This window comes from Gekko japonicus, unplaced genomic scaffold, assembly GCF_001447785.1.
Source record: "Gekko japonicus isolate JY-2015 unplaced genomic scaffold, Gekko_japonicus_V1.1 scaffold771, whole genome shotgun sequence".
In the NCBI taxonomy this organism is placed as follows: Eukaryota; Metazoa; Chordata; class Lepidosauria; order Squamata; family Gekkonidae; genus Gekko; species Gekko japonicus.
In genome coordinates, this window is record NW_015165259.1 from 784,611 (window position 1) to 806,270 (window position 21,660).

The 21,660-nt window shown below is 44.6% G+C and overlaps 1 protein-coding gene across 1 annotated transcript in view; it reads left to right on the forward strand.

The window, feature by feature from the left end:
* KDM4A (lysine (K)-specific demethylase 4A) overlaps positions 1–5,475 on the forward strand; it is a 31,121-nt gene extending 25,646 nt beyond the window's left edge. The window contains exons 19-22 of the mRNA XM_015410175.1: positions 165–335; positions 1,315–1,434; positions 1,982–2,074; positions 3,326–5,475. Of these exons, the coding sequence (XP_015265661.1) occupies positions 165–335; positions 1,315–1,434; positions 1,982–2,074; positions 3,326–3,466 (525 nt within the window). The 3' untranslated portion in view covers positions 3,467–5,475. The remainder of the gene's footprint in view (positions 1–164; positions 336–1,314; positions 1,435–1,981; positions 2,075–3,325) is intronic.
* The last annotated feature ends 16,185 nt before the right edge of the window (positions 5,476–21,660 follow it).

Sequence of the window (21,660 nt, forward strand, 5' to 3'; positions counted from 1 at the left end):
CTTGGGAGGAAATGAATTTTGCTTTGGTCAGGTCTTTCCAGCATCCATAAAATACATGCAAGTACTTTGCTCACCAGCAGCCTTCCGCAAGCTCAGGGACATTCTCCTAAATTCTCCAGGATGATTTTAATGTTGGTCTCAACTGTTTTTCTCTGTCTCTCCAGCGAGCCAAGGCTGCTCTGCAGGATCTGGCTGTGGGGCAGGCAGTGATCAGCAAGCACAAGAATGGGCGTTTCTACCAATGTGAGGTGGTCAATCTGACCAAGGAAACCTTTTATGAGGTCAACTTTGATGATGGATCCTTCAGTGATAACCTGTACCCAGAAGACATTGTGGTATGATATGTAGTAAAAGATCTGCTCTAATAAGAGGGTGTACAGTTCAAAGGAAAACTTTCCTACGTGCTTGTGTTGAGTGTCCCTGAATTGGGGCATATCTCTAAAGCTGAGCCTGTGGGGAGAAGTCTCCCCACTGGCCCAGCTTAGGGCTTTCTTTAAATGGGGCTATACAAGACAGCCTGAAGCTGGCTGGTGGGGAGACTTCTCCCCGCAGGCTCAGCTGTATTGGTCTCCCTTGTGCAGTCCATTTAAAAAGTGCCTGTCTAAAGGAACTGCACAAGAGAGCCCAAAACAGCTGACCAGTGGAGAGACTGCTCCCTTCTGGCTCAGCTGTTTTCTGGTTGTTTTCTGCTGTCCCTTTAAAGTTTAAAGGGACTACACAAGACAGCCCAAAACAGCTGCTCCCCCTAGCTCAGCTGTTTTTTGGGCTTTCTGCAAACTCCATTGAAATGGACTGTGGTCCCTTTCAACAGGGTTTGTGGGGCCACAAAACTAGTCGTTAGGCCACACACTGAACTACATTTTCCCTGTTTGTGCCCACAGACTGTGAGCACCTTTCATTGAGGACGCCAGATAACAACCATTTGAAAGGGCTGCGGTAGTAGTACAGATCTTACTGGGAGTGCAGGGTTATTTTGCATTTACTATGTGATGTTCACTTGTAAAGTTAAAGATTGTGGTGAACTGGCCAGCGTTGGCTCTGTTCCTAAGAGCAGTCATGAGTTTCAAGTCTGTTTAGGACTGCAGATGACTGAAGGCAGGAGTCTTCTGTCTATAGTGTGACTTCAGATTAATTACTACTTCTAGTTTAGGGGAGAGCAGGAGCCCCACTTGTCTAAAGGTTTAATATTTGCCTGTTTCCCTTATTTCATGCATTCCAGCAAAACTGGGATGGGTTGGGTTACTTTAGGGAAATTATTTCTTGTGCTTATGTGTAGATAGATAATGCTTAATTTACTTGCTTCCATGTGGATAGAGTCAAGACTGTCTCCAGCTTGGTCCCCCATCCGAAGGGGATGTTGTTCAAGTGAGATGGACAGACGGTCAGGTCTATGGAGCCACATTTGTGGCCTCACATGTCATCCAGATGTACCAGGTAAGGGAGATGGAGTGGAATTCTATCTCCTCTCTTTCTGTCTTTTTACAAGTTATTTCCTTCCTGACCCTGGAGGTCCCTTCCAACTCTATGATTCCTTAGCCCCGTAATTTGGTGGCTTCCGCCTTTCTCAGTTTGGAAAATAACATGAACATTGTACAATTGCTAGATGAAGTATTTGCTGTGGTCTGACTAGTGCTGATTTAAAATCTGAAATTAATTCCTGCTTAAAAAAATGTATGGGTTGAGTTGAACTTCCGAAGCTTGTGAGGCTTCTCAGGCTTACAGAGTGTGGTCAGCTGCTCAGTAATTCTGATCATGTGCACAAATACTTTATTTGGCTTACAACAGCAGGAGGAAGCCCCTACCACCACTCTGATTGCTATAGAGTGTGAAAAGTCAAATTAGGGGAAAGTATCCTGTGATGGTTCCATGAGGAGATTTGTGGGGTGGAAGAGGAGACCAGATATTTTTCTGATCTCTGGGAAGCATGGGACATGTGATTGCTGGCTGTGCTTGAATGCTGCTCTGACTTCTCTGGGTCTAGGTGGAGTTTGAAGATGGATCCCAGCTGATGGCAAAGAGGGATGATGTGTACACACTTGATGAAGAGCTTCCCAAGAGGGTCAAATCAAGGCTGGTAAGTCAAAACAAGGGAAGCTGGAAAGATGTAGTCCTTCTCACAGAGAGGCCAAGATACAAAATGTGACCGCTAGTTATTGGGGCTGTCCTTCCATGCCTTGGTTTCTTTTCAGAATGGCTTGAGTGCAGGTAGTCCTACTCTTCAAATATATTACTGTTGCTGAACTAACTTCACATGTGGCCAACTGCCTAATTGAGATTCTTTCCTTTCCTGGCACAATGTGGCCATAGTCCTTACAAATGGATAATTGATGCCCTGAGCATTTAGCAAAGCTGAGGACTTTAAAGTATCTTTAAACTTCTCTTGCAGGTCATTTCACCTCTAGCCCATATAACCCACAGGAGACTTTTTAAAGCATTTTGTTTGGCTTAAATATGCTGGTCATGTGGGAGCTGTTTCATGTACTCAGTGCTAAAAGAAATCAAAACTGTGTGCGAGGAATCTGCAAGGAAACCTGTTTTATTAAAGTAAACATGTTTGCTTTTTTCTTACTTTACCATGCTTTTGCTAGCCATGGGAGGTGCACAGAGCTCTACTGGGCACTGACACTGCCCGCTTGAAGTCCTTCCTTATTGTTTGATATTTTGCCAGCTTGTAACCAAGTGTGGACAATCTCTGTGGTCAGAAGCCCTACGAACGCTACTTAGAAAGGGAAGCTGAGATATCAGGTCACAAAAAATTGTCAAATGCACACAGGCCTCACTTAGAGGATTTGAGCACACATGTGAGTCCCGTGTCTGTGGGCCTAGGGAGTTTCTGACCAGATTGTATTAACAGTTGGTCAACTTCAGCTCTGTAGTTCTGAAATCTATAGAGATGGGGAGGTCAGGTATTTTTTTCGGAACACAATGTGACAAATCTCCCTTGGAAACTAAAGGATCTTAATATTTTTTCCTTATACAGGGTAGTTGCTTTCCATACCCACTATATTGCTATATCTACAGATATGTCTGTTTTTTTAAAGATGAAAGGCCAATAACATGCACAGTACTTAAGATGTAGATGTATACCATGAAAGGAACTTTGGTGGTTGTTTTTTTCCATAACAAGCTCTAATATGAATGACTAGGCAAACTGAGTTGATTTCAGGAGTTCTCCTTTGAAAATCGTTGTAACACTACCTCAGAGCCTAGTCTGTCACTCTGACTGTTTTTCTGAAGGAGAAAGGGGGAATAATTGGATCACCTTTGAATAGTCTGTGTAGATGCCACTCCCTGTAAGTAACTTTCATCTCAATCTTTGTTTCAGTCTGTTGCCTCTGACATGCGTTTCACAGAGATATTCACAGAGAAGGAGGTCAAACAAGAGAGAAAAAGACAGAGGGTGATCAACTCACGCTACCGTGAGGATTACATTGAGCCTGCACTGTACCGGGCCATTATGGAGTAACAGCTGGCAACAGGGTTGACAGTGCCCACTTCCTAGGTGGATGCTAGCACTCCAGGACAGCAGAGGCCAAACAGACTTCCTTCACATCCAGTTTTTTTTAAAAAATGCAACAAATTTATTCTGCAGCAGCTGGAAAATGGTTGTTGATCGTGAAATACTCTGCTTTGCTGCCCTAAATGTGGCAGATGCCAAGCCTGGAGTTGAGGAGCACATCTCTGACTTTCTGAACCAGTTGGCCTATATCAGCCTGAAGGATCTACCTTTGACAGCAAGTTTCTTCATATAGTGTGAACTGCCAGAGGCAAACTTTTTCCATGCCATCCCAAGAAGCAACCCAGGCAGCTGCAGTGCTTTGAATGAACTCCCACTTTTCTCCTGGATAAAATGTCTGGTCTGGGAGCATTTCCCAGCTCACCATGCCTGCACAAAGTTGGCAATGTTACTGGTGCTGGACAGTGAATTCCCTTTTTATATTTATAACCCTGTTTTTGTCATGAGCAGCTTCAGATATGTGTTTTTTCAACACACCTCTGAGGCAGAGACAGGTGGGCTGAAGAGGGGAGAATGAAACTGAGCCCCCTTTAGTCCCAACTTCTTGAACCTTTGATTAAGTTTTTGTCCCTATTTTGTATTCAGAGACTTATTTACTCATGCGTTTAATTGTAATAGTATGTGCCTATGTAATAGGAAACTATTTGGAGCCATTTAGCACCGTGCATTCCTCAGGCAAGAAAATCCTGGGAAGTACCCTCATTAAGGCAATAAGGACTGCAAGGATTCCAGGCCTCCGTTCCACCTGGCTGGGCAAGAAGTCAGACCCAAAAGTGTAGCAAGAATGCTTTGGAAAAAGGTCACAGTTTTATATTACTGAAAAGTGGCTCTGGCTTGTACCATGTCTTGAGTACAACTAGAGTATTCGTAAAATCACTTGTTAATGGTCAGTGTTACTGGTATTTCCATTGTGAGTCTTGTGCTGCCTTTGCCATAATACATGCAGGTGCAAGTAGCATCAGGGCATTTGCATACTTAGTCCTGAGCTTTTGGGGGGGGAATATGAGAGAAGAATAAGAACATGATTTTGATGGGACAGCCTTCATGCTGTAAGCCACGGAGGCAACTTCCACTCAGATGTATTTTAAAAAAATGTATAAAACTATTTTCTCTAGTCATGTGAGTGTACCCTTATAGGCTACAGCCATATCACCCTGAATACACCCGTAACATCTGATCTTGGAAGAAAATGTTCCCTTGTGATCACTGGTTGCTCTAGCAAAGTGTGTCATGTCCTTGCCCCCTGTTCAGCTTTTTCTGTTGCTGCACAAATATGCTATATAGCAGACTTTTTGTCTCACAGTAGACCAAACTTTGGGTAGAATAGGTTTACTGCTTCTAGATCTGCCATACAGCATACATTGCAAATCTTTTATATTGATTAGTTGACCCAAATTTTGACCAACTTGTTCTTCAGTCAAGAGACATGCAAAGTTTTAAGACTTTTTCCTGGCCGTCCTCTTTCTTTCTGTTAGCTGGAATCTTGGGTGTATCCCAAGACAACCCAGAACAGGAGGAGAGATGCAGACCTTGATAACCAGCGTTAAACTGTTCTGCGTGTCAACGTAGAGTTAAAACTGATCAACATCCCTAGAAGTGGGATGGTGTATTCAGCACAGTGTATTTAGGAACTCTTTTATAACAGTGTCTGTAAGTGAACACACATACCTGAAAGTCAGAATGGCAGTTGCAAGTGAGGCTGGGAGAGTTTCACTTCTTTGACTTTCCTTCTAAAGGCAGTACCTCCCTAAATGTGTGGATCTGCCTCTGGAGGGACACTTCAGAATTCCTTGGATGTCCACATACCCTATTCTCCCTCTCTGTCCTTGTCAAGTAGCTAGTGCCATGTGACAAGGAAGGTATATATATTTTTGGAGCTTTGGTGTTAGGCAAAAGCAACTGTGGGTGAACTATTATTTTGTCTGTCAGTATTCCTTGATTCCCTCAGATATGATCCCCCCCCCTAGTATTTCCTGCGTCCTATGTCAGGAAGGATTCTTTGCTCGGATTCCTTACTGAGCAATATTCACCTGTGCAACATAATGTGTATTTGAGCCCTTATGTTGATGAGTGTAGCTTGCTAAGATGTACACCTCAGCATCAGGTTATCAATCTTGAGACCGTGAAAACCAAATCACCAAACAAGGAGGACCCCCCCACACACACACCTCATGTTTTTATTCTTAAAATGTCTTCTAATTGAAAATTAAATCTAGAAAACATATGTCACAAGATAAAAATGTTCTTAAACTGTAAATGGCAATTCAGAGTCTTTCTGAAGTTTTTTGTATGAATCATGGTGGGTTGAGCATATCAGTGTTTCTCTGAAAATGGCTCTTCCCATTCCAGATTGTGGGAAAAGGTGGCATTATAATATTAACAAGATGAATTTAAACCTAAATACTTAATGTATTAACAATATGCAATGGCTTATACATAGTGTCTCAATCGGCACATTTTATGAGGATTTGCATTTATTCTGAACAGTGTCCAGAATTTATCCAAAGCATTCTTTCCTCTTTTTCTCATTTGTATACATAGGGCTTTAGTTAGCATCAGTGAACTGCATTTTATCTTGATTTATGCTGGGAAATAAGTCAAATGGCAAAGTAAATGTCTTGCCCCTTGAACTGCTGACTTCATTATTTTGTATCTGTTGATGCAATAACTGGGGAAAACCCCATCCTCCCTATTGATATTTTAATAGGCTTCTGAGGAGTTAAACTCCACTTCCTTAGCTTCTTCCCCCACTTCAAATACGGATCTCTGAATTAGGAGGAGACTGGACTATACAATATGGATACAATCTGCTTATTACTCCAGTATCTGACCTGTCTGCAGTTGTGCTGATTTTTGGAATGCCAATGTGGGATGGATACAAATAGGCAGCTTTATGTATTGTTTTCAACCTGATCTAGTAATATAATTTTGAACTAGACTCAACTGATTAAATCTGAAATGCTTTAACTTTGAAAGTCTTGTGTCTTCAGTTATAATGTTTGCTTGCCCTGGGTTCTTCCTCTTATGTCAGTTTGCTTGTTTCATGGGGTCTTGGCCCCCAGTTGCTCCAGTAAGAGCTGTGGGGACTGACTATTGTTGTCTTTCCCCAGCCAGGGAACCATTCAATGTTGTCTTGCAAAATAAATGTACAACAGTTGTCGACAATCCATCTTTCATATCTAAGATAAAGGTAGTTCTTCAGTTGCAGAGGCAGTTGTACTTTACCACCCCAAAATGAACATGTTTTTATAGTCTCTTCTTCCTTGCAGCTGTCTGAAATCACTGGCTGAAAACGGGTTCTGTTTACATGCTCCAACACAAAGAACATAGGCGTGTGCAGTCTGAGCCCTTTCTCAGAAGAGTTGAAAGCTAAATTGAAGGGAAGTAACAGGCTTTCCTGGGCCTTAAAAGGGAGGTAATTCTGTTCAGAAAATTTGTGCCCTCGAGACAAATTTCTCCTGCTCTCATGGATTTTTTTATTTTAAAATATTAATAGCCTGCATATCCATGAAGGACTCAAGGTGGCTAATAGCAACAACAATCAGATAGCTATGTTGTGTGTGTTATGGGCCATCAAGTCGCTTTCAACCAATGATGACCTTCAAAATATCTGTTCATTAGTAGTCTTGCTCTGGTCTTGCAAACTGAGGGCCATGGCTTCCTTGATAGAGTCAATCCATCTCATGCTGGGCCTTTCTCCTTCTGAGGTGGAGGACATCTCCATGGATTATTCCCATCATTCCTTTAGGGAGGCAGGAAATACTTTTTTCCCTGCCTCTTGGCGTCTTGGGAATAACCCTTCCCCTCAGTTCTATTCCTGCCTCTTAGGGAGTAGCAGCTAGAGACAAAGCTCTGCCTTTCTGTCTATCTGTTCTTTCATCCTTCACTATTTTTTCTCCTTTTCCCTCTACTTTATTCTTGTCTTGGTTCTCTTCCCCAACTGATTCTTCTGTTCTCCTCTTTCATTTCTGATCTTTTGGAGGAGCCCGAAGACATCAAGAGGCAAGTCCCTCCCAAGTGCTCTGCGCGTGAGAGAGATGGCGGTGACAGAGCACTCCGACAGCTTCTCTTTGGGGGAGGAGGACACACTGCAACGGCGCCGCGAGCGCAACGTGGCTGTGGGGCCAACCTGCCTTCGGGGCTTGTTTGTGCCGCCCCGACGAACACAGCAGAGACAGCGGCGCAACGCACACAGAAGCACCACTGGCTGCAAGAAGAAACAGAGCCCGCCAATTCGGAGCGGGCGAAAATTGGCAGCCATTTTGGAGGAGCGGAACTGTGTTCCGGTGCCAACCCAAGCCTGCTGTCGAGTGAACTGGGGACGGATGGAGCTAGTAAGACCTCCGATTGTGTCCGCCTGGCCCAGACCTTTCTCATGTGGAGGGCAATGCATGTCAAGGGACCCTGATCAATGCTACTGATCTTATGCAGGCCTTTCGCCAGGCAATGTAAGGGGATCTCCTCCTGTGCCAGGGCGGGTATCCCCAGGCAAGGGAATCTTCCTACCCAGTTCTACCCCCTGGCTAACCAAAGCTGCCCAGAAAGCCCCCCCCCCATGCCCAGTAGAGGATCTAGGGGAAGCATTGGTAAGAAGAGTCTGTGGGGTCCATCAGAAAGAGCGGAGGGGAAATTCCTCTCGGAGGAGGAGAAAATAAAAATGCCCAAACAGTCCAGTCGCTTTTTTAAAGCCAAGGACTACCACCATTTTTTGACCAAAACCATCAAGGCTCTGAAACTACAGGACTCTCCGCCTTCAGATGACCAGGGGCCTTCCAGACCTAAGTTCAAATCTAGGTCCAGAGGAGACCCTGAGTTTTTTCCTCCAGAGAAGTTTGTGGAAAATGTTTTTCCATTCTCTGAATACTTTGAATGCCAGTTAAGGGTGGCATGGGATACACCCACAGCAAATAAGCAGTTCCCCAATTTTGTGAGGAAATTGTATGCCTTGCCCTGTTATGCAAATGAGCTGCTATAGATACCACCTGTTGACGGTCTCGTGGCGGCGTTTCAGTCAACAGGTCTCGTTTCAGAGGATGGGCACGGTACTATTTGAGATCCTATTGACAAGAAGGCAGATGCAACACAAAAGAGACTTCATGAGTGTATTGCCATGATAGTTAAAGTGGCTGCTACAGCATCAATCGCTTCCAGAGCATCCATCGCGTGGATACGTAAGTTGATTCAGGTCTTACCCAAGAACAACAGAGGTCTGTTGGAGGGTGTAACCCACATACTTAAAGGAGCATCCTTCTTTGCAGATGCTACCCTGGACATTCTGACGTTTGCTTCTAGAGCCATGGCTTCTGCAGCAGTGACTAGAGGACTACTCTGGCTGAGGGCTTGGCAAGCAGATTTTCAGTCCAAGTTGACAGTCACCATGTATCCCTTCCAAAGATGGTGACTGGAGGACCATTTTGGATCTCAAGTTTCTCAACAAGTTTATCAAATTGTGTCACTTCCGTATGGAGACTCTACGGTCAATCACGGAGATTCTGTCACCTGGTGATTTCCTTACATCAATAGACCTTACCGAAGCATACCTCCATGTGCCAATTCATCCATCACACACGAGATTCCTTCTCTTTTGTGTGGGCAATCACCACTTTCAGTACCGGGTGTTGCCATTCAGTCTTTCCACAGCACCCAGGCTGTTCTCCAAACTGATTATCAATCCAGTGGTGCATCTCAGAAGACAGGGGATCCATATACATCCATATCTGGACGACCTGCTTGTGCGGGGCAATGACAGAACGTCTGCAGTCTGGAACACCGAGCAGACATTACTATGTCTACAGGAAGACTGTTTCGTTGTGAACTTGACCAAGAGTGCTCTTCAGCCGTCACTGACGCTCGAACACCTAGGGGCGGTCATAGACACCAAAAGCAATGCTCTGTTTCTGCCATTCACCAAGGCATGATGCCAGCCTGACAGGTTGTGGAGCCATTCTGAAGGGTACTCCTGTCCAGGGCCGGTGGACTGGGGAGGAACAACGTCTCCCGGTCAACCTGGAACTCATGGGAATTTGTTATGTGTTGCGCCACTTCAGTTCCAAGATCCAAAACCAACATGTCTTAGTCCGGATGGACAACGTCTCGGCCAAGGCATATCTCAACAATCAGGGGGGCTCCCGATCATCTCAGCTACATCGAGAGGCAATGAGGACATTCTCTTGGGCCGAAAAGAACCTGGCCTCGATTCGGGCTGAACATGTCAAGGGAACAAACAATGTCCAGGCCAACTGGCTCAGCAGGGAGACCATCTGTGAGGGAAAGTGGTCTCTACATCCAAATCTATTCAAATTCATCACAACGCACCTGGGACAGCCATTAGTGGAGTCTTTGCATCTCCCAGGAACCACCAACTACCACGTTTCTTCACAAAGTACTTCCATCCAGCAGTGGAGGCAATGGATGCCCTGACCTCTCCTTGGCTCTTCGTGTTCCCACCATTTCCGCTGATCCCAAGAACCACCCGGAAAATCAGGGAAGAGAGAGCGGAAGTGATTTTGGTGGCTCCCCTGTGGACATGCCGCCCTTGGTTTGAGTCTACCTTTGAGTCTACCACGGTCACCAGACATGCTTCTACAGGGTCCGATATGGCATCCCCATCTGGAGTGGTTATGCTTGACCGCCTGGAGATTGAGCAGAGACCTTTCTCTTGGTTAGGTTACTTGGACAAAGTCTTGGAAACTATTCTGGCGTCCAGGAAGCAGTCCACCATTCGCATTTACAACACCACTTGGAAGGCATTCGTGTGGTGGTGCAGGAGAAACTGAACCCTGTGTCTCCTATGGTGGCTATGATTTTATCTTTTCTGCAGGATGGTCTAGACTCTGGTTTGAAAGCGGCGACATTACGAAGAAGAAGAAGAGATTGGATTTATACCTTGCCCTTCACTACCCAAAGGTGTCTCAGAGTGGCTTACAAATTCCTTTCCCTTCCCCTCCCCACAACAGACATCCTGTGAGGTAGGTGGGGCTGAGAGAGCTCTTGACAGAAACTGCTCTTTTTCAAGAACAGCTCTTATCAGAACTACGGCTTGCTCAAGGTCATCCAGCTAGGTGCAAGTGGAGGAGTGGGGAATCAAACCCGGTTCTCCCAGATTAGAGTCCGCACACTTAACCACTACACCAAACTGGCTCTCCAAACGAAGACTGATCATGGCGTTATCCACAGTTTTGCCTCGACTGGGAGGATACAGGTTGACCAAGCACCCTCATGTTCAGCTTTTCCTGCAAGGTGTGACGGCCAAGTCACCGCCGCAAGTGCATAGATTTCCTATGTGGAGATTGCACATGGTATTAGCTGCGCTAACCAAGGTGCCTTTTGAACCTCTTAGGGAAGTTGGCCTGAAATGGCTTCGGATGAAGACCTTGTTTCTGGTGGCAATAACCTTGGCATATTGGGTCAGTAGTCTCTACATCCGAATCTATGGAGCAATGGAGGTGTATGCTTTGGAGCTGCAGGCAAAATACAAAAAGAACTGGCAGAAGGAGCCATCTCTACATAAAAACAGCATCTGCCAGCCACTTGCCCATAGTATAAGGTCAGACTTGTCATCTTTGCTTCTGTGAGAGGCCCAGGCAGGGCTGGAGCGGACCAGCACAGTAGCCTTCTGTACTGGTGCTTAGGGAAATGGGAGGATTGCCAGTGGGAGCTTCTAGAGCATACAAGGGGAGCTCAGGGCTTGGAAGGAGAGAAGTGTTCACTACAGCCGAGGTGAGATTTTTTCAATCCCTGCTGGTATCACCTGACAGCTTTTCTTGTTTGTGGGTTCTTAGATACAGAGGGTGTACTTTAAGTGCATTCACCTCTGTCCTTTTAAATGTTGTTTAATCCACTGCATACCCCCCAAATAGGATGGGATAAAAATCTGAATGAGGAAATAAAGAATACACCAGTGATTTCGAAATTGGTAGAGGGGAAAAGTGGACTGCTAGCTTCAGGTTGCAGATACAGTACAAGGAGCTAAAGGGATATTGTTTCTGTATTAAACCCTGGATAGATAACAGTCAACATTTTGTTGTAAATCCAGAATTCTGTATACACAATCCTCTGAAATCCTCAGGGAGGGCTGATTTTGGCCTTTTGTGGTCTTGTGTTTCAGTGGTTTACTAGAGTCCCCAGAGTCCTCAGAAACATTTTAAACTTAAAAATTAAAGAGTACATTCTTCTGTTAAGGCATAGTTACACCAAGGACTGTGGTGGAACAGGTCTGCTGGTCTTGTTTCACCCTGCCCTCCAAGGTTTTCCCCAACACATGGAGAGGCTTTTCCCTCTCTGGTAAACCACTGGTGTGTGTGGGGGGGGAACCTCCTACTGTATCTAGCTAGACCTATTAGCATTTCTTAAAAGGTAGCTGAAGTAAGCCTTGGAAAGCCATTGACTGACTTCCTTCTCCCTGCCTGTTCTCTGCCCAAAGGAGGGGGGGACTTTTAAAACACAAAGTGAAAGTTTTGCTCATTTCACCTTCAAAGGGGGAAAAAATGTATTTCTTCACAAGGACCAGTTTGGATCAGACAAAGACCAACAATCTTTGCAAGAATCACAACAGCCTGCAGACGCTATGTAGTCCATCCCAGCTGGCCTGGTCTCCACCACCATTTTGAGTTTTACTTTTGCAATTTTCATATTAAGAAAGACATAGTAAGTAGAATATAATTTGCACATTTCCCTATCCCCATATTTTTCAGTTCATTTATTTAGCACCTCCCTTATACACACATGAAACTCCCTTATACTGAGTCATACCAGTGGTCTATCAAGGTTTGTACTGTCATTCTGAAAGTGCCTCTCCCAGGTATCAGACTAGGGTTGCTATCTCCCCAATGGGGGTGGGGGGTTACCCACTTTCGGGGGGGCCATCTGCCACCACCCAGCTGGCCAGCGGGGGAGCCCTGCCCCAGAGCAGCCCTGCCTGCACTGACGTGCCCTGCCATACAGTTTTTTCTCAAATGCTAGAGCATTCCCCTGCAATGTGCCCTGTGCAATGACATCACCTCTGGGTGACATCATTGTGGTGCATGCACCAAAGACTCCCTGCCAGAAAGAAGTAAGGACCTGGCAACCCTATATCAGACAGGTTCTTATTATCTAGTACCTGATCATTTTAACTGGAGATGCTGGGGACTGAACCTGGGAACTTTTGCATGCAAATCAGATGCTCTACCACTGATCCATGGACCTGTAACATCCTTGGGGCCAGGTGATACGATGTAGGCACACACTATACAGGTGTCATTTAAGTCTGGCGTAGGTAATTCTTTCTGCTTCTCTCCAGCCTTTCTTGCATTGAAGTGCTACTATGGATCTAGTACAGGCAGAGATGGTGCAGATCTTTGTTCCAATGTGATCCTTGTATGAGCTTTGCATCTCTACCTCCAATAAACAGCTGCATCCTCTTCCTCAATCATTCCTCTTCCTGTGGACTGCCCTGACTTAGCAATAGCAGAAAAAGGTGGTAGTGTGCAGTTTAGAGCTGAATTGTTCCTCTTGCCTATTTCTGTCATGGGCATATGAAGCTGCCTTATACTGAATCAGACCCTTGGTCCATCAAAGTCAGTATTGTCTGTTCAGACTGGCAGCAGTTCTCCAGGGTCTCAGGCAGAATTTCACCTCACCTACTGCCAGATCTTTTAACCAGAGATGCTGGGAAATTAACATGGGACGTTCTGCATGCCACACAAATGCTCTACCACTGAGCCACAGCCCCTCCATAACACTTCCATTTCTACCACACAAGTTTAGAGTTGACATGAAATGTGTATTTTTATATATTGTTCTCTTTCATCTGAAACAGCTTTATCCATTTAAGATTCTTTCCTCTCCCAAGGTAATTCAAAAACATTGGCCCATCAGTGAGCTTCAGTACAGTCTGGGACTATGCTATTTGGATATATTGCGTGAATTACATATATTACACGAAATCCACACATCTATCTTTTTGTCATTTGAGTGTTACATTATCAGCATCACTGTTTGTCTGAATGTGACCAAGGTAGAATACCAGCAGCTGCCCTGGATTAAGCAAGAATATAAAACTTGGTTAGCTTCTTCTCTCTGCTATTCAGTTGCCTGAAGTGGTTGGGTTTGAGAAACACAATGGCAAAACTAGTTTAAACCCACAACATCTGGCAACTGGGCAGATCACTGCTTTTTGTGATAGAGGTTGCAAATCTAGGTCATGAGATGGTCGTCTGCCGTTGCTTGATTTTATGCCCTGGGATTTCAGGCAACTGTGCTGTGTTCCTGAGAGTTCCTTGAAGGCTAGGATCTTCTCAGGTAATTACTGTCCTATAGTAGCTGGCCAATGATTTGTGTATCAGTTCAGGTGGGCTCTGTCTTTGCTGCTTGTTGTGTGCTGTGTGAAATGGCCTAGATACAGACATTAACGGTGAACAGGCTGAATATAGTAGAACAGTTTATTTTGCAGGCCCCTAAAGCATATAACTTCTCTAATGTAGTAATGGAGCTGCATTTCCTTGCAAAAAAGCACCCATGGATGCCTGTTCAGATTATGTATGGTGCCAAATGCAAGTCTCTTGGCCCAAGCGGGCCCCAAAGCATCATGCAGTTTAAAGAATCTATTAGCTTTAATTTGCTTCCTAATCTATGCTATGCGTGCTCTGCTCTTTAAAGACACTCTTGGGTTACCTGTACTGGGAACTGGAAGGTAACCAGATGGCAGGCTTACCTGCAAAGAGTTCCCTGTGGACTGTGGTAATCTTTATTCCCACCTCAGGGGGGCTTGCTGGCAATTAGTACTACAAATTATTGTTCCAGAGTGGCTTTGCTTTGCTAAAGTTCTTAAGGTGGGGGTAGAGGGAAGCTCACACCAGCAACAGGGAGTACAAAGCAGTTTAATTAGCTTAGAGGCTGCTTGGATGTCTCTTGGGGGGGAAGTGCTTGGCACGTTCAACACTCACTCCTCCTGCTCTGTTGAGAACCTTTCAACTATAATAGCTCTCATGATGGTGGGAACTGTGGGACTTCAGAGTAGGAAGAAATGTTGCCAGCTTTCTTGTCCACCTTCGTAACAATCTAAATATCCTTAATAGGGTGCTTCTCCTTTCAGGCAAAATCAAATGTGTGCACTCTGCAACAAGATCTGTATCACAGTAATTCAAAGTCTGTATAAATTAAAGAGTTGCTATACAAATTATGTAAAGGAAGAACTGGACAGCTTCTCCAACTTCTATGTATCTGGTGTGTGGAGCTGCTTAGGGACCACATCTGCTTGCTGGCCATCATGATATCAACCTATCCCCCTTGAATATTTGTTGGTGCTTTAATAAACGAAGGTGCTTCACAAAATAAAGAGCAGATTATTGGAGACAGAGTTGTGGAACTTGTATAATGCACCCAATAAGACTTGTTCTCCCCTGAACCATGGGATGTTCCCCATTGTAGGGCGCCTGCCCAGTTATTTTTTCCAACTGCAATCTCCAAAATCACGTAGAATTTTTTCACTGGCCAGGCTAAATGTTTTACCCTTGGCAATTTTATTTGGAAGACTTCAGGGTATTCCCTATGCCAATAGATTTTGCCCTTGTACAGGCAAAACTATTGAAACAGTGTACCATGTGCTGTTTGAATGTTGCTATTATTCTGGTATTAGGCAACATATTTTATCACCCATGTTAGGTAGTGTTTCAGGTTTTCCTAGGCTGAACAAACTATTATTTTTGTTAAATAGCACCGAGGAAAACATAATTGAACCGGTGGCAAAGTTCTTACTGGCTGCTGCTTTTATACGTAGTAAAATTTTGTAAATGCTCAATGCAAGGTACTTTATTGGAAATTGTAACTTATCTTGATATTGAATTTTACTTCTTAGATATGATTTACCTCTATGAAATGCCATTAAAGGAACTGTTTGTGTGTGATATCAACCATCTTTGCACCTAATCTTCCATTTCTGGGAAAGGTGATTGAGCAAGCAGTGTCTGAACAGCTCCAGGAATTCCTGAATGAGACATCTGCCCTAGATCCCTTCTAGCCTGGCTTCCAGCTGGGGTTCGGGACCAAGACAGCTCTGGTCGCCCTGCATGACAATCTCTGGTTACACCTTGATGCAGGCAGGATGGCGCTACTGATCTTGTTGGATCTGTCAGCTGCCTTTGACACAGTAGAACATTTAATCCTGGTCAACCGCCTAGTCTCCCAAGTTGTGAGGGGTACAGCCTAGAGCTGGTTCTGTTCATTCCTCCATCATCAATCCCAGAGGGTAATTGTGGATGGAGAGGGGTCGTCACTGTGGGCCCTAACCTGTGGAGTTCTGCAGGGGGCGATTCTCTCCCCAGTGTTATTTAACATCTATTTGCACCCTCTGGCTGAGATTGTCAGGAGGTTTGGAGTGGGGTGCTATTGATGTAAAGCTGGGTATCATCTGTATATCTTATTAAAGAGTGATGGGTAGCTGGAATTCCGGTCTTGGCCTCCTTCCTGGATGCAGTGGTGGAATGGCTAGGTGAGAGGTAGTTGAAGCTAAATCCACCTAAGACAGAGATGACGTGGCTGGGGAAGCCCGGACCACTGGGGTGGCCATTTCTACCAACCCTTGATGGGTTCCAATTTTCTATGGTCAACTCTTCAGGAATTTGGGAATTTTGCAACTTTGACCCATTGGGTCAAAGAGTGCCTACATTATACCACCTCTATTATAGCATTCTACTTTATAGCTGGCAGGCTGGACAATTGACTAGTTAAATATTGACAATTGGCCATAGTCAAATACAGTCAAATGTTAATTGAAGCAGAGAATGTTACTGTGTAGGAAACAATTTTTGTTCATTGTGCTGCCATTTGTTAGCAGAAGCAAGAGGGAGGCTGCTTGCCCACTGGCATTGCAGCAGTCAAGGGCAGACCTAGCAGTGTAAGAGAAAGGTGGGCTTGTTGTTCTTGACAAAATGTGTTCTTAACCCGCCTTTCTCCTCATGGTCTCGAAGCAGATAAACCTGCTGAAAACACATAGCAAATTACAGCATTTAAAACACATGGCAAATCAATTTAACACAAATACACTAAAAATCTCATTCAGACTGTCAGATCACACATCACTGCCATAAAAAGTACTCAAGTATGATGGCTCTTCTAAATAATTCCCCCTTGCTGGAATGCCAATAAAACGGAGGCCTTAGTAACCAGGAATGTTTAAATACCTGCCATTTCAACTAACATCTTATTCAAGAGTCACAAGCTGTGGGCTGATTTTTTGATTATTGGTTTGACTGCTCTTCAGTCCATGTATGGCTGCTCAGCAGATTGCTTCACTGTATTCTTTTCTAACCATATAGTAAAGTGCAACTGGCTTTTCAGGCATGCAGGTTTGGAACTTACTTTGGAACTTACACCGTTGTTCTGGGTCTATCTTGCCAGAACCCATCTTGGAATCATGGACATTTGGAGCACCAGCACTTTACTGTATTATTGTATTGTTTTATCTTGTTTTTAACTGTTTTAAGCATGGCCTCGAGCCCTAATTGTTAGCTGCCCTGAGCCTGAGGGGACGGTGGGATATAAAATGAATTAAAAAAAATACAGCCTGATTGAGTTCTACTAACCCCTCCCCCCATTCTTGTTGTGTAACTGGTCCACTCAGCAGGCAATTTGTTTAAACTGACAATTAAACCAGTCATAAATGCTATATTGTAATAAAATCTTCCCCTTTGGTGTACATCTGCAGCATCCATAACAATGCTAATGGCTGCTCATTGGTTTAAATTAGTAGTGTCTTTGTACATGTGCATGAAGTTGGAATTTGGGTGACATTGGTGGTTTAGGTTTTTATTCGAGAGCTATTATTTCTTTAAATGCTGCATGAAGTTGGAATTTGGGTGACATTGGTGGTTTAGGTTGTAATGTGAACCTTAAGGGAGTTATGGGATGGTTGTGAATGGTTGTGTGAGTGTATATGTGTATGGCTGTAGATCACTGAAATGATTGCACCTTTAATTTCGTTGTACTGTGTACAATGACAATAAATTATATTATTATTATTATTATTATTATTATTATTATTATTATTATTATTATTATTATTATTATTATTATTATTATTATTATTATTATTAATAATAATAATAATAATAATAATATACTTTATTGTCATTGTACACAGTACAACGAAATTAAAGGTGCAATCATTTCAGTGATCTACAGCCATACACATATACACTCACACAACCATTCACAACCATCCCATAACTCCCTTAAGGTTCACATTACAACCTAAACCACCAATGTCACCCAAATTCCAACTTCATGCAGCATTTAAAGCAATAATAGCTCTCGAATAAAAACTGTTTTTTAATCTGTTTGTCCTTGTTTTAATTGTCCTATATCTTCTACCCGAAGGCAGCAGTTCAAACAAGGAGTGTTCAGGATGTGACAAATCCTGCAGAATGTTCTTTGCTTTTTTCAAGCATCGAGAACTATACAATTCCTCCAGGAACGGGAGAGGGCAGCCAATAATCTTCTGGGCTGTGATGATAACTCTCTGGAGTGCTTTCCTCTCCACAGCCGTACAGCTGGCAAACCAGGCACAGACGCAGTATCTTAAAATGCCTGAAAGAACAAATCTATAAAAACCAGAGAAATATGAATAATCAAAACAGGGGAAAATCTTTATAGTCCCATCTCTACTACAAGTGCAAACCTGTTTGACAAGCATTCACAGCTGAACAAGCCGGGTGATCAGCTTACTGACACCTTGATTATAGCATGCTTGTGGTGAAATCTGCAGCATCCCTGTTTATATCTCATGCAGGAAGGCCATTCTGTAACCCAGATACCACTGCAGAAAATACTCTAGTTGGGGCAGATGATGACCATATCTGGTTATACACTGGCAGCCTTACTGAGCCTCAAGCCATGGAACTAGGGATGCCAGCCTCCAGGTGGGACCTGGGGATCCCCCAGAATTGCAGCTCCTCTCCAGACTACAGAGATCAGTTCCCCTGGAGAAAATTGATGCTTTGGGGGGGGGTGGACCCTATGGCATTGTACCCCACTAAGATCCCTGTCCTCCTCAGGCTCCATTCCCAAATCTCCAGGAGTTTCCCAACCAAGATCTGGCAACCCTACCCCTCCATCTCCTACCAAGTGGCCAGGGGAGACCTGGCAACCCTACATGGAACACAGCTGTTATACCACAGTATACTGGAAGAGATGGTCTTGCACACAGGTGCAAGTGCCCATTTGCACATTTGCATAGCTCATTTGCATATGCCACACCCCCTGACAAAGGGCAGGTATGCAGGCATGCCTGGGTTCCCTGCCTGATCTTCTCAAGATCAGGCAGAGAATCCAGGCATGTTTAAAATGCATTTTCCCCCCTTCCCCATCTGGGGAAGGGAAAGACATTTAAATCCCCCCCCCTTTCCCTGAGTTTCTCCACCAAAGCGGAGAGGCTCAGGCGGGACAGGGAGCATATCTGCCCGCCTCCCCTTCCCCTCCCCAGCCAACCCACCATGGCAGGCTGGCTGGTGTTAAGCCAACTGCTTTATCTACAGCAGAGGCTAACTAAATTTAATGTGAGTCCTGGCCAGCTATACCAAGGTCGTGTCTGAACCCAGAGTTCCAGTAATGGAGACCACACGGGTGTTTTTCCAAAACAAATAATCTTTTTACTGAAGGATATCAAAGTCACACATACAAAATAATCAGTCTCTCATTCGCATACAGTCAAGTTTCCTTTAGAATTACAGAAATAGAAAATAGTTTAGTTACTTAGGAGGTAGGTAGGTAAATCGGTTCATACTTGCCTGTTTCCAGAAGTCTTGTCTGTTGCAATGAAAAATAAAGGGACAGAGAATAGTTTCTAGAAGTTTACTTAAATCACACTGTTCCAGAACCAGCCGGTCAAGTGTGTGTGTGTGTGTGTGTGTGTGTGTATCTCTTTGGCTGTAGTCAAAAGAGATCCATAATAGAAAGGATTGTTGTACATAGCAAGAAAGGAATTCAAAGTATAAAGGAGTTGATGAGAGGAGAGGTGGCTAGCCTGAAGCATGGTCTTTGCGTTGGTGGTAGAATGTGGCTAGCAAAAACCTTAACGCATGGTCTTTGCGTTTTATAGTTGAATCTCCAGGTGGGTGGTACCTTGCCAAACTGCAATCCCACCTACTTACAAGTCCATCCCATGACCTCCCTCATTGGTGTATGTAGAAGAGGGGCAGGTATTCTATGGGTGGGGCGATATTTGAAACTCTACACCCTATCTCATGGAATACCATCTGGCTAAGTGTGAAGTCTCGGCTTCCTGTATCCTCTTTGAAGTACAGGTGAATCTTGTCTTTCCCAGGCCTACAAGGTATCATCAACAGGAAACTGCAATTCAGATGCAGATCAGGTCCGTGTTCTGCATGACATCTCGTCTTTCCAGCAATGGGGGAATTTCTCCTTCTTGGTTGTTTTCTCTGCTCACAATGGCTAACATGTGCTTCTTCTTCCCATAATGCCTTGAGCTGAATGTGTGCAAGCTACATTAACATAACATGCAGGCAAGTGTTCCCTATGTGAATTCTCTCACAGTAGGTGATGCAAACAGCTTCCTTTGGCCTATGGTATACAGATACATGTGCACAGTCCATGTGTTGCATGTGTAAGCAGATATAAAACCATAAATTAGTCCATTTCTCAACACTGGAGAAGGCAAGGGAAGGGCAGGCAGGCAGACACACCTGGGTTCCCTGCCCGATCTTCTCCAGGTGCCCCATGGCTATGACCCCTGGTCTTGCAGATATGAGAATCCCAGGCCACAGGTAACCACTGGGCCCAGAAGCAAATAGGCACTTGATGTAGTGCTTTTAAAACTGCACATTCCAACCAGCTCCCAGTAACAAACAAGCTGTAAAATCCCATACCAGATGGAGCTTTTGGGTTGTCTTTAAAGGCAGCCCCAAGTAAAGCATGTTATGGTAAAACATGGCCAGGTTCTATGATGTGGCACAGTGGGTATATCCCACTGTCTTAACATCCGAACTGTATCAGTTCAAGCCCTGCACTGTTGTGAGCAGCCAGCCTGTTGTCCCCAGCTCATCGTCCACCCAGCGATTCGAAAGCCTTGGCGAGTAGATAAAATGGGAACCACTCCTTAGAGAGGGTGGGCACACCAACTCCCCTGTGGGAAGGTGTTAGCTGTCAGTTGGGACATCCTGCTCCAGGATCGGAAGGCGGTAGAACTACTCGGCTACAAGAAAAATCCCTGCAGTGGGATGCTTCGGCCAGGCAGTGGCAGTGTGGCGATATGACATATGGGTCCTGAAGCCCCAACGTCATCAAGCCGGTCGACGCAGCCGTTCAGGACATGACTGATCCAAGCCAGAGACTTTTCCACCGTGCAGTTACGGCGTGTGCAATCAAAAAAATGAATTATATGTTGTCTTTCCTATCCCCTATGAAACATTGTTAGTCCCCTGTCTAAAAGTGTAACTGTAAATCACTTTGAGCCCACTCGTGGGGAAAGCGATTAATAAATTGAAAGCATCATCAGCATCAGCATCAGCATCATCGAGTCCTTGGTCGTTGGCCGTGAACAGTGATCTCCCACAATATACCCAGCCTAGACTCCATCGTTACCATCTTTATGTTCCTCATTGTGTCAGTCCACAAGATTGGTATTTCTCTACCTCATTGGGGGTTACAGGGCGGCAGCTGGGTGGTACACTGCTCTGTTAAATGTCCCCTGTGGCAACAATGCCAGCAAACAACGTCACAAAGCTGACAGTAGTCAGGGTTATGTAGGGTACCACAATGGAAAGAGCACTCTGTTTTTGTTTTGGACAGAAACCTTCTGCTGTCAGCTCTTAGTTGAGATGTGAGGCTGTGATGTCATCACCATTAAAGGACTCTTACTACTACTCAACTAGCTCTCCTATCCTTTCCTGCAACTCTTGGGCTCAATGTGCTGCTATTTAGGTGGCAAAAACAGTGTCCACTGCTATTTTTCCCTAACAGGAGATGTTGTATTGCCTGATCAAGTAGTCCTAGGGGGTAGCTGTGTTAGTTCTGATCAAGTAGGCCTGTCACAAGGTTGTCATGCTAGGGATCCCAAGCCCCCTGGGGTGTGGGGAAACCCCCGCCCCAGAGGCCCATTCCCCGGCAGCGCCGGATCGGGCCCCGGGGGGAACTCCACCCCGACGTGC